Source organism: Oenanthe melanoleuca, chromosome 2 (genome assembly GCF_029582105.1).
Source record: "Oenanthe melanoleuca isolate GR-GAL-2019-014 chromosome 2, OMel1.0, whole genome shotgun sequence".
In the NCBI taxonomy this organism is placed as follows: Eukaryota; Metazoa; Chordata; class Aves; order Passeriformes; family Muscicapidae; genus Oenanthe; species Oenanthe melanoleuca.
In genome coordinates, this window is record NC_079335.1 from 118,588,076 (window position 1) to 118,602,005 (window position 13,930).

General features: G+C 42.6%; 1 protein-coding gene across 1 annotated transcript in view; it reads right to left on the reverse strand.

The window, feature by feature from the left end:
- ITGB8 (integrin subunit beta 8) overlaps window positions 1-7,787 on the reverse strand; it is a 46,552-nt gene extending 38,765 nt beyond the window's left edge. Inside the window, exon 1 of the mRNA XM_056485063.1 lies at window positions 7,592-7,787. Within this exon, the coding sequence (XP_056341038.1) occupies window positions 7,592-7,721 (130 nt within the window). The 5' untranslated portion in view covers window positions 7,722-7,787. The remainder of the gene's footprint in view (window positions 1-7,591) is intronic.
- Window positions 7,788-13,930: the final 6,143 nt, after the last annotated feature.

Here is a 13,930-nt window from a genome sequence, read left to right on the forward strand (position 1 = left end):
TTGCTAAGAATAGCTCAGAGTTATTTCTTCCCACACAGTGTCACCAAAGACCACCTGATAGGATCTTAGTCCATAGCAATGCAAACAGCTTACTTCACTCTCTTTTATCTGTATACATGGTGGTTTGGAAGAAACTTACTTTGCATTTTAGACCAAAATTCCCAAAGCTGACAACCTAGGAGAACAAGTCCCTTAGTTCTGAACATAAAATTATAAACTGAATTGTCCTTATACAGAAGATTTTCCTGAAACAAACCAAAAGCACCAAACCAAAAGCTGTGCACATGTGGAATATGGAGACAGGTCAGAGTTAAAAAACATTGAAGGCATAATACATAGTTCACACTCACAATGAGAGAACCTCAAGAATATTAAATAAAAGCTATGACTAGTATCAGAGAAGATAAATACTACTCCCTAAGGACTTGTATGTAGCCCACAAGATAGGGAGGAGCATTTATGCAAGAGGGATATTTAAAAAATGTTACTGTTTTCTAGAATCCCAATCTTTGGTATTTGTGATTTCAGTAATTTGCTTTTCAACACTATTTTCAATCTCCAAAGATGGTTATTGTCCCTGAGACAAATTGGTAAAAAACTCTCTGGGATTTTTTCCTAATTAAAAACCTCAAAACCAAACCCACTTGTCTAGGAACAGACACTGGCCAAACCTCTGTTTTAGGTTTAGCCTGATAAATTTTTATAATCTGGGGGCAAAGATTACACAAAACATGACTGCAGGCTATAAAATATGCAGACTCACGTACTAACTATAACTAAACTACAGGTGCACACAGACTGTTTGAATGCAAGCTTCTGCTTCTGCTCCTTCAAGGAAGCATTCACATATGTGAATGGTCTGCAGGTGCAGCTTAAATGCTCTCTAAGGGACAAACTTCAAACATGCAGATTCTAGGTTTTAAACAGGTAGTGGTTTATTTCATGTTCTGAAGTAATGCCACAACATTTTTAACAGCAAAATGCACTCCAAAATTTTGCTTAGATTGGAAGAGCCTGCTTGCTGATGTCATTAGTTTTATTTAGTTATTTTGTGCCATTTGTGCCAGCATGTAAGTTGTTATGAGTTTTCTTATTTCCTGGTAGTCTTGTTTGAACAAAAAGATGGGAACTTGGTTGTTTCCAGGAAGAAGTTCCCATCTGAGAGAAGCAAGTTGTCCTCAGCATAACACTAACCCTTTCCACCCTGCAGAGATAAGATGGAAATAAATTGTACTCTCAAGTATAGAAAAAAAAGAATTCACTCAGCCTAATTCCCTTGAATATAGAGAAGGAACAGAATTTATTTTGGAAAGGGCAGCTACTGGTTTAATCATACTTGGACTACTTTTGTGATGCCACCATACATCATGCAGCTGTGTTAATAACACTGCTACAATTGCAAAACACCAAAAAATACTAAAGTCTTCAATATCTGAACCCAGTGAACTACTGCTGCTAACAACCTAATTCCTAAATCAGTGGGCAGAGAAGAGGCCTAAAGTAAAATAAAAATCAAACATCCAGGAACATCATTCTACTCGCCTGAAGCTACAGAAATTTCCTCCTCCAATAACCACAGTTAAAAAATCTGTCTCAGTATCTTTTGATGACCATAAATACTTCAGACACATTATTATTGTCACCATGGGTAAATACCAAGAAGTCACCACAGGCATATGACAATGAAGTCATGGGAAGCAGAGAAACATATAAAGAAAAAAGTCAATTATGAGCTTTGCAAAGTTTTCAATTTAGGCCAATTTAGCCTCAGCTAGAAGTTGCTTTCTTGGCAGCTTTTTAATGCTGTAAATTCCAATCATCCTGAAACACTTACATTTTGCTCAAGGGGTTATTCTTGTTCTGCCACCAGAACAAGGGGGAATCCTGAATGGCTGGCAAGAAGCTTACTTTTCTTCTTGGAGAAAGGTTCCATTACAGTGTACAGTGAACTAATTCATTAGAGCCCACTTCCTTCGCAAAAGTTAAACTAAATAGCCCGAGTCCACTTATGTAAACTACCAAAAGAAAAAAAATTATCAAAGTTCAAGTACCTAGAAAGGAATAACAGACTGTGTTCTATTTTGTCCATCAAAAATTGTGTCTGCTTAAGTGGATGAGAAAGAATTATTACATCTTTCCACTGGTTAGACAGAAGTCAGCAATTAGTAGTGGATATACACGACTTTGAAAACGGGATTTTGCTGTAAAGGAGAATGCAAGTAGAATGAGAAGCACCGAAGCCTTAAGAATTCTATTAAAAAAAAAAAACAAAAAACAAACAACAAAAAAACAAAACAGAAAACAAAACAAACAAAAAACCCCAAACAAAAACCCAACAAAACCAAACCAGAAAGTTTATTAACAAAATGGAAACAATATTCTTCTCCAGTTTTCTTTTTCAGTAAATTCATCATGAGAGGTACAATTTCTACTAAGATGTCTGGATTACCAGTCACAGTAAAAGAACTAAATAGTTCACATATGTAAGCTTCAAAAATGTAACATATGAATTTAGTGCCATTAATATATTTTATGAACACTAAGCAAACTTCAAAGGTCAGAATGCCAAGTTATTCCACTTGTCCTTCTTACCCTGAGAGAACTCATTAAATCCCAGTCACTGTCTAAGATACACCTATCCTGATCTAAAAAAGGACAGTTTTTCTACGTGAAGATTTTAAAATCTACATTGTTGAAAAAAAAAAAATCACGTAGGTAATGTAGATTTAATTTGTACATTAAGGTTAATGTTTCTTACATCAGATCTATTCACAGAATCATAGGATAGAATCAGTAATTTAGGTTGGAAAGGACCGCTAAGATCACATAGACCAGCGCTTAACCCAATACTGCCAAGTCTACCACTAATCCTCTATATTGATATATATTTACATGAAAAACTTGAGTTTATATGCACCTGTCTGAGGCTTCTGTTCTTCAAGTTTTAGTCTTGAATGATTCTATCTTCATATAAGTGGTGGGACTTCAGAGATGAGGATAAGAAAGGCACACGTCAGCTCAGGAATACCTCACTGAATCATAGAATCATTTAGGCTGGAAAGGACCCTTTAAACCCTCAAGTCCAACTGTTAACCCAGCACAAGTCCACCACTAAAACATGTTCTACGCATCACATCTATGTGTCTTTCAAATCTCTCTAGGGATGGTGACTTGTCCACTTCCCCAGGCAGCATGTTCCAAGGCTTGACAGCCCTTTCAGTAAAGAAATTTTTATTGATAGCCAATCTAAATCTTCCCTGGAACAACTTGAGGCTATTTCTTCTCATCCTACAACCTGTTACTTGGCAGAAGGCACCCAGAAATGTGAGGTGCCTAGTTTCTAAGTAAGAACTTACAAAAATAATAATGACTCTGACTTTCTGAAAAAGTCTTGATAAATATCACCCCATGCACCTTACACAATTTGTAAACAAAATATCTTCAATTTTTCTTCTACAGTAATTAGTAATTAATTCTAATTGTCCCAAACTCAAGACACAAAATGGACAAGTCATCACAAATTCTCCATAGGGATTTAAAAATTATTACCAGCATTTATGTGCTCTATAAAGTACAAAGGAGGTTATAATCTGACATTTTAATGTCCACTTGTAGAATGGGGGTCATTTAATGAAGATTTTCTTTAGCTTCAATGAAGTTCACACTCTTACATCTTTCTGATGGTCTGGGGAAATAAATTAAACTTAGATTGCACTTTAATGGAAAATCAAATTTATTCATTCAGGCCTCTTGACTAATGGGGTGTAGTTTTGTTTTCTCCATCATTGCAGTTCCAGTCCTCGAAAGTTTAAGGGCCCAAAAAGAAACAACTGCCTCTTCAAATTGTAGAGTATTTCTGCTGCATGCAATCTTCAGGCTGCCTTGACAACTTTCCTCAGCAGTTCATAAACTGCCCCTCTCCTCTCTTTTCCCAGTCTCATCTCAAACACCTGCGGCATGAAAACATTGTAAATACTAACACGCAACTACGAGTTTCATTCAACTTGTAAAACCCATAAAATAAAAAAAGAACCTTACCACACAAGCCCCCCAAAGAGACAAAGCTAATGTATGCATGTTATTGGCAAAATACCCTCCTTGAGCAATGTACACATAAACCAACCTCCCCCTCACTACTCAGAGCTGCAACTTACAGCCCTCTTAAACACCCAGGTTGTTTTTCCCAACGGCTGGTTCCCAAAGGTTGCCAAAAGACTGGCTTTCCCAAAGATGGTCCATTAGCCCCAGGGAGCACAACACCCACGCAGACTCAGGAAATGAAAAATAAGTTTTCTCTTCTTGGATTGTTCTAAGCCTCAGGTAAAGCCGAACTGGCTCAATGTTGGGTATTCCATACAACTCAGTTTCTTCCATGGAGTCCCAAAAGGAAACAGGCCGCATGAGTACACAAGAGAATTAACAGACAAACACCAATTAAAGCTAGCATGATGTATCTTTTATTTCAGACTTTTTGTGTGCTTGTGTGTGTGTCATGGGACATTTCCTGATCACATCCTTTCAAAAACTTCCATGGGTGGTTTGAATAACTTTTCTTATTCCTTTGAGAAGGAACATGGTAATGGTTTATAAAACTTTCTTACTGGAGGGAACACATGGAAATCGGATGTGACAAGACTGGCAAAGCACCAAAGACCTTGATGGGAGAAAATTAATCAATCAAAAGTCATGTTATTGGCATAAATCAATTAACAACTGACCCCTTAATGATCACAGATCCCTCACTTTCTCCTGTGGTCTTTCCAAATTACACTCTCAAGAAGACTGAAAATACAAACTGTTAAAGTTGGTATTTAAAGAGACTGTCAATCACAGTTATCTAAGAGAATTGCTGTGTGACTGTTCTCCAACTTTTAAACCAGAGATAAAGATTTATCATTCCATCCCATCCCTGTTTGCACATCACAAGTACACTCTGTTTACTTGAGCTTCATAGAGGTACTCCCTAGGTATCCTGGAAAGCACCAAATACCTTAGTTTTCAAATTTTAATATTAATTATAAGTGGTTTCGGCATACTGCTGAGAGTTGAACCTATGTCCTCAGTAAACCCTGACCAATCAGTCATTCTTCAGTACTTAAGCCCCACATAGCCCATTTACTTATACAACATGTAAAAAAAAAGAGTTTCAGCAGTTGGTTTCTGAAAAAGGTGAGGGAACTGTCTTCATTGAAGTGAGCACTTACTCAACTGGTTAGCAGAATGCATATACATGCTTTTAGTGTAGAATCCAGCTTTTATTCAGTTCACTGGTTTACATCTTTAGGAGTTTGTCAGGTTTTAATGTTCAAACATAAATGTAGGGATCTGTAGAAATCCCTACAGAATTAGCTTGATTCTTATGTCAGGTATTTGTTATAGTTGGCTTACTAAGCTGAAAATTTCCTTTTGGTGAGACTTATTGAACAAGGGACTCTTTGTAGAAGGCAGCTATACTACACTTTTTATCTGAGCTTACAGAACCTGTAATCTGGGAATTGAAAATTTACAGCATTGTGAGATTTCCTTTAGCACTCCTTGTAACTTCAAACCCTGCACAAAATTCTACATTTACTTATCCCCAAGCAATGACTTACATCTCAAACTGCAGTTTGCAGAACAAATACCTCAGGTAGTATCAAGCTCACCATTTTTCAATTAGAAGAGCCACAAATGCTCCAAAAAGAATGAAATAAATTTGAGTTCCATGTACACTTCATATTATTTCCAGTCTCTTTTAGAACTGGAGATTCAGTACAACAGATATGCAGGTTCTGCCAAATCTGCACATAAATAAACTGGACTTGCTGATGGCACAGGAACAGCATGATGCTTTTCTCCATGCCCAGCACTGTCGATGGAGAAGCAAAGAGGAGTGGCTGCTTGAACAAAGCCATGCTGCCAAATATCTGTACATGGAGCTGCTGCCCAGTCTCTCTCAAAGCAGCCTGCAGACATTCAAAGAATCCAGGTGGTGCTGCACTGCAACCAATGTAAATATCACAACCAAAAGTAAAAATCACAAACAGCATTAATAATAACAAAAAATTTCACGAGTTCATTCACAGAAAAACAAAACAGAAAACTTTTCTTGCTTCAACTGCGGCTGTAGCCTGTAAAGTGATTATGTATGAAGGAAAGAATTCAGTGTGCCTTTCAGCTTTCATGAATTAGCAGAGGTTTCAAATGAAAAGGAAAAAAAACAAGGTCTATGTGAGTTACAGTCTGCCCAATCTGAGAGCTGTTGTCACAATAAACACATAACCCATGACGCATTGCCCATATATATTTTCACTATGAAGCACAACAAAGACAGCAAGCATCCTTTGGCACAAAAGCCCCATGCACAACCTCCCCCCTGTGGCATTCTGCTCTGATGCATTATTTGCACTAGCATGTACCCAGGAACTACACTCATGAGCAAGCACAACACTGCATTCAGGCACAGAACCATCCTCTTCATAAAGTTTCAATTAGCCTTTCAACTCAATTGCACTGCATAAAAAAAGAGTCTGGGATACTACATAGAAGATGTCATGTTTCACAAGAAATTTAATAATATATTTGACTTTTCCTATTGACATTTAGTTTGGTTCTGAATTCAAAATACAAAGCCAAAAAAGCAAAATAAATTATCCTATGAAAGTTAACAAATTATTCCATTGTTTTTAATAGCACTGGGCAAATCCTGCTGAAACAGGCATGAATTTGTCACATATGCAATAAAGAACTTAAGAGTAATACATTGTTCCCATTGTAAATCTTAGTTTCAGAGGTTACATGTTAACATTTTAAATCAGCTCCAGGCTTAAAGTGGGAAATGTCAATTATTCCACAAGTAGAAAAAAATACAGAAAGATGATTGACAGCCAGATCTGCTTTTATGACCACAGCTAGCTAAATAAGATCCTTTATGAAACACTCGACTAACCTGCTTGCTCTGTCAACTGCTGCACTAAAGTACATTTGCACAAACTGCTCTCAGCCTGCACACATTAAAACTGATGCCCGGGGCTTCGGGAAGCAATTCCACCACGCGAGGGGTTACCCACATTCACCGGAGCCTTTTTCTCCCGGGGAACTGTCAACACGCGCACTCTCCCAAGGTAAACACAAGACAATCTTCTCGTAGCTCTATCCCTGTTTAACCCTGCCACTGCATGCCATATACACTACGTAAAACAGTGTTACCAACCCCAAGAGCTGTCCATCCCTCGCTCGGGCGCCCCCGGCGGGTCCGGGTGCCGCTCCACGGAGCGCCGCGGAGGGTGCGCTTCAGGACCCGCAGCACCCCGGAGGGCGATCCTCCCGCCGGCCCCGCGGGAGCCTAAAGGCTCCCTAAAGGCGAGGACAGCGAAATCCCGGGCTGGCCCGGGCAGTGAGGCTGGGCAGCCGCTCCAGCCCGGCTCTCCCTGCAGGTACCGGCGAGTGCCGGCGGCGCCGGGCGGTCCCAGCTGTCAGCGCTGTGCCCCGGGGCGGCCGCTGGGCCCCGGCGAGCCCCCCGCCCATGCACGACCCCGCGCCAGAACCGAGCCCGGCCACAGCCCCGACCAGCCGGGGCACGGCGAGCAGCCCCAGGCGCTCGGACACTTACAGCGCTGGCAGAGTCCCGGCACGGCCGCCAGCAGCCAGGCCGCCCCCAGGAAGGCTCCGGGGCCGCGCTGGCACCTGGGCACGGAGACGATCCCCGCGGTGAGGCACGCCAGCAGCGGCACCCACATCATGCGCCGCGGCCGGCAGCGCTCCCTCGCCCTCTTCTCGGGGCCGCGTCTCGGCGCCGCGGCGCGCTCAGTCCCGGCCCCCGCGGGGGCGGCGGCGGCGGGGCCGGGGGAGGGGCGGCGGCGGGCCCGGCACAGGTAGGGCGCTCGGCGGGGCGGGCGGGGGCCGCCGCATCCCGGGGGCAGCGCCAGCCGCGCCCCCGCGCCCCGCCAGGGCCGGCCCCCCCTCGGCGGCAGCGGGGCCCCGGCCGAGCGCGGAGCTTGGCTCCCTCCATCCGCCTCCAGCCCGGCGCGCCGGCGGCGCCTCGCCGCCCGCCCTGCCCGGGGGGCGCGGGGAGGCCGCTGGCACCGCGCGGGGAGCGGCGCCGCCGGCTCCGCACCTCCCTCGGGCGAAGAGGGCGGCTGCCGGGGGGGGCGGGGACGGCCGCCCCCTGCCCGCCCCCGCCGGGGCCAGGTGGGCGCTGCCCGCCGCCGTCCCGAGCCGCCGCCGGGGGACCGGGGTGTGCCGGGCGCGGCGAGGGGGGCGCAGGAGACCGCGGCCGGCTGCGCTGCGCGGCGCTGTCCGGCCCCGGCGCGGACGGTGCCGGCCGGGCCCGCGGTCCCCGCGGGTTGCCAGGAGACGGCAGCGGGCAGGCGGGAGCGCGGGGCCGGGCCCGGCCCTGAAGTCGCTGTGCCCGCCCGCGCCTTTGTTCGGCCGCGGCTCCCGAGCTCGGCACGGCCGCTGCCCCGGGCGGGGAGGCGGGCGAAGGCCGCGGGCAGAGCGCTGCGCCGCCGGCCCCCGCCGCACCTCGCCCGCCGCCCCGGCCCCGTGGCAGCCGCTGCGCCCCGCCCCGCCGGCAGTGCCGGCCCTCGCTCCGTGTGACCCGCGCCCCGTCAGCACCTCCGCACCCCGCGGCGCTGCCCCCGGCCCCCGGAACGCCGCCGCTCCCCCGGGCCGAGCCGCTGGCAGCAGCCCTGGTGCGGGCCGGCAAAACACCCCCTGTCACTTCATGTCGCCTAAAAACACCTCCCCTCCTTTACCGCCCTCCCCGAATGATTTCTGCGCGGAGTTTCCAACCCTGCGGGCGCAGTGGGAGTAACGCAAAGGTTAACCGTGCCCGGAAAGCACCGCGGCGTGCGGGCCAGGAAAGCCCCGCCGGGCCAAGGTGCGACCTGCGGCCGGCCCCGCTCCGCTCCCCGCGGAGGATGGGGCTGCCGGCGCTTTCCCGGCAGGTAAAACCCACCTGGGCACCTTGCCCTGACACACGGGCCCCCGCCCGGCTGCGCTACGGGGTTGGTGTGCCGATCTCCGGTCTCCGATGGCCAGCCCCGTGGCATCCTCCATTCCTGAAACCGGCACCAGATGACAGGGCGCGCAGGATCCTGAAAAGGATCTCTATGCAGCATCCAAGTCTGCCTGTGCAGACTACAACGTTAATAAATCCTGCAAATGCAGCCAGTGTTGTTGTGCTCTTTCACTGTCTTTACGAAATAAATGCTGTGGAAGCCTTTTCAGGTCTTGTGCTAAGTCTCGAGGAGCTGTGGGTGGTTTAGCATCTGAATGTCAGAGGTCAGAAAGTGAACACGGTGGGTTTGTTCAAGAGTGCTGAGGAGGAGTTGGGAATGAAGCAGTCCTGTGGTCCCACTCTTGGGAGTTTTTAAATGATTCTTTGCTTCATCTTTAAAATTCCCCCATTTCAGACATCTGACTATGATTCCTTGAGAGTCACAGCCCAAATGGGGATATGGGATGTGAGAAAACTTTATGCAATAATACGCTGGAAGAAGCGTAGCATCTACAGGACTTCAAATATTGCAGCATTCTTAACCTAAAAGCTCTATAATTTCAGAGGTCACAATCTCAAACACTGTAGGTGGAGATCTACACGTCCCTTGAGAACTCAGTTGGGTGGTGTTTGAAGTAAAATACACTGGTGATGAGTGAAATAAACTCAATTTACTCCCGCTGTGTACTGTAACATCTAATTTGTAGATCATGATGTTCCAAATTTATGGTGATTCAAATGTAGCTGGAAAAAAAAGGATTCAGATGATACATGAAGAAATTCAAGGAAATATCTTTAAACAGCAAAAGCAAAAGTGACTGAAACCGGGATCTCCCTATTTTGGATTTTTCACTTGCCTAGTCTAAGTGGTGGTGATGGGAGGAAGGATACAGTTAATATCCCATACAGATATATTATGTATGAAACTATTTATTAGACAGAGTGTAAATTATAAGTAGCATAAAGAAAATGGCTATGTCCTCAGCAGCATGAATTATCTTCTGAGAAAAGGCTTTCTAAGCAAAGGCTGTTCATCATTAAAATAGGAATCAAAGCATGCAATACTCCTGATGAGAACATCATGCAAGGATTTGGTATTCTGAGCAGAAAGACAATGCCTACAGGTTAATGTGGAAGAAAAAAATTGATTATTTTTATAGAAAATCTAATAATAAGGTAACCAAAATGAAACCACTCTGGGCATTGAGTTAAACCCTTAAAACATAATGAAAATTATGCTAATATTGGGTGAGAACTATGCACCCTGAATAAAGCCAGTAAAAAAGCCAAGAGCTGAAGATGCCACTAGTTTAGTGTGTAGAGGCTGCTGTAAGAGTTTAAGGTATAGTCTGCTGGTTTATGTAAAGTGCCCTATTTGTTTAGCTTCATTCTTCCCATGGTGGAATCCAAGGGCTTAAAAACTTTTACTTTGCAGTGATAACATCTTTGAATATGTTGTTATTTAGACAGTGTTTAAAATGCAATAATATAATTAGGCAGGAGTTTTGAATAATCTAGGCTTGAAAGTGGAGAAACTGAATCATCCAAGGTCATATAAGAGAGTATATAACTCTTAAACTCCTGTGACAAGGAATTTAACACCACTGGAAATGGATTGAAAGTCTCAATCCGTTGTCCTACTCACAGGGCTATGAATCCTTGCAGCAATATGTTTGTGGAATCTCTATCCTTGGAGAGAGTTGAAACTCAGCTGAACATGTTCTCCAGCAGGCTGAACTAATTGGACCTGAGCAGAGGAATGGTTGGGCCTCAGGAGGCTTTTTCCAATCTAAGTTATTATATGAATTTTTGAGGTGGAAAGTGTGTTGTTATATTATGTTATATATGTATCCCAAGTTTCTTGAAGTGTTATTTCTGTGGCTTCTTTCCAGTATTTACATTTGCTTTATTGAAAGAATCACCTTATTGGTGAATAGTCTCTCTTTTCAGGAGACAACCTTGAAAATAATGCATCTGCAATGAATGTTAACTAGAGCTGGTCAAAAACCCCACAACTTTTCTTACACAAGCCATGTTCCTTTTTTGGTTGAATGTTTCCAACCATCTTTAATGTACAATTTCATAGGGGAGAGTCCAAACTTGGACTGCAAAGGGAAGACTGATGGTGTTTTACAACTTCTAATATCAAAACTTTTTTAAAATAAAAAGTGTTCATGATCTGATCTTGTGATTTCTTACATTATCATGGAATCTTAGACACAATTAAAATCCCCATAAAAAGCATTTTGGTATTGTTAAATTAATTCAACTTCCCTGTTTTAGTAGTACAGAATCCTGCAATAGTACAGTAATTGTTTTGGATTTGTTGGCTTCACTTGATCCCTGACATGCAAATTTGATTTTTTTTGCAGTGTAACTAACTAAAAGAATCATATGCTTGTCTGTCAGATGCAATTGCATTTGTTATCACTTGGGTTCATTTCTTTATACACCATTTGAATCTAGTATTGCATGTGTTTTTTATAAAAAGGTCAGTGTATTGTGAAAATCCTTTATAATTCAACAATTAAAAATGATGGAACAATTAAAAATCAATGACTATTCCCAAAAAAAACAATTGTCATGAAGTCATAGACCTCTTCCTCAGAAGTACAGACTATGAACAATCCACCTATGCAGTTTATGATATACAGAAAAAATCTATATATAATTCCAGCTATCTGATGCAGTACACAATTTTTTTAAACAAAATGTGCTTTTATTTTGTAATTCTGAATAAGCTGTGATGCATTTCTTTATAAGATATTAAAATTGTGCATAATAAAATTGTGATTTTCATTTCTAGGCTCAGTTCTTATTATGAGAACTGGTAATGCCAGTTTCCAAACTAGAAAAATCTTTACTCCCCAAAATAGCATTTTTCATTATTTTTTTTTTCATTAATACCTACCTTTGTTACCAGTCCACGCTACTGAACTTCTTGATGTGCGTGGCAAAGAGAAAATGGTCCATTTTAAGGTACAACAGTAATCCAAATTGTCCAGTACTCACTCTATTTAATTTTTTGTGAAGGCTCACATTGGACATTTTATCTGAGTTTACAAATCTTACTTAGATTTGCAACTTCAATAGGCCTGCATGAAACCATGTGGCAACATCTGAACCACTACCTTTTTGCATTTATCCTCAGAGTTAACAGTTTGGTCAATGTCAGGCAGAGACAGGTGGAATACCACTATTTATTTTCCATATAATCAGCCTGGTGACTTATGTATATTGCATCTAAATATTGTTGTTACTCATAATATTTTTGGAAAGCTTTAAAATCACTTTAACTTTTAAATCACTTTAAGTGATTTTCCTTCCTGGTCTATGTGGCAGAAGTTTCTCCATTCTGCTTTTCTGAGAAAACTACTTGCAATACCTTGCTCGTACATTTTCTTTCTTGTTTATATAATCAACTGAATTTTAAAATTTTTATATTAAAAATAGATTATGTAATCCTCCTGATTACATACCCAGAGTCTGATCTTGTGTACTTTAGTGCTTCTGACAAGTCCACTGAAGAAGACTTATAATAAGACAATAAACCTGAGATATTTCAGACTATTTCCAGGAAAAAAAAAGCCAGTGCAGACAGGTTGTCACGAGAAATGGTCAGCAAGCAGTAGAACAGGCACAGCAGTCGCTTCACAGGTGAGAAAGTATCACTCTGTTTAGGGTTTACTAGGTTAAACTCAATGCTTTAAGTTCTATACAGACATTCATTTCCTAAGAGATTTGTAGTGCAGACAGCTGATCCATAAATTAGCATTGAGGGGGGGGGTCCTCAATGAAGGTGTCACTGTCCTCTGTTTAAGAAAGAATAGGATGACTTTTCCAGAGACAAGGGAGCATAAGAAATTATCTATGTAATCCCCCTAGGATGCTCAAAACCATAAAAATATGTATTGTAACAAGTGGTCAAATCTGAAGTTGTTTATTGAAATGGTCTAAAAATCTCTTTCTGGAAGTAATTACTGAAAAACCCCAGTAGTATATTTAGTTGAACAGATGTATTCTGAAAGAAGAACATTTCAGTTGTCACATGAAGAATTTTAAAGAACAGTGTTACACTAAGATTTTTTGGTATTTCCACTATGTGTTTTTATGTGATGGAACTGGTATTTTTGACAGAAGTGTTTTCTTTTGACAAATACATTGTGCTGTGTTTTGAGAGTCTTTCTGACTTCAGAGAGATGAGCTCCCCTGTGGTCTTTCTTAGAAGTATGAAATTTACCTGGGATTCTTCTATATGCTGTCATTAATACTTTGCAGATATTACTTCATGGACTTACAGGCACTGTGGCTTGATTTCTGAAAGGAATAGACAGAAGAACAGTAGGCCAGGTGAGTTATTTCATTAACCTTATTCCAGTGGGGCTTTGGCTGAAGGGCCAAAGACCTGACCCTGTGTTACTAATCTGTGTGCCACCTGTTCCCCTTCAGTGACTAACAGAGAAAGAAGAGGATATAATTTTAATTAGTTTTATATTCACAAAGGACTGCAGCCCACCCCAAAATAGTCATAGCATCTTGTTTTCCAGCTCCATGGATGATGGGTGAAGACCAGGTTTTATTTTGGTAGATGGAGGTATAGAACCATAGGTACTGAGTCAACTGAACCCTGAAAACACATATTTCACAGAATACTTTGTGACATGCACAAATAGCATTTTTCTTTCTACAGAGGAACAACAGCCACTGTGAAGATTAGCAAGTCACAGACTTTTTATTTATTGATTTATTTATTTTTGTTATTATTGCAAGCTCAAACTGTCCACAGAGCACTGGCACTCCATGTGTTTTTCTTTCTGTTATCTCCACCCATTTCCTTATGTTCTTGTTGCCTGTCTCCTACCTTTCTCTCTGGTACTTGACAAAAGTATGTAATCTCCACTTGGTGCTGAGAGCCAATATGGGTGCCCATGAAGTGGCTGTATTACACCT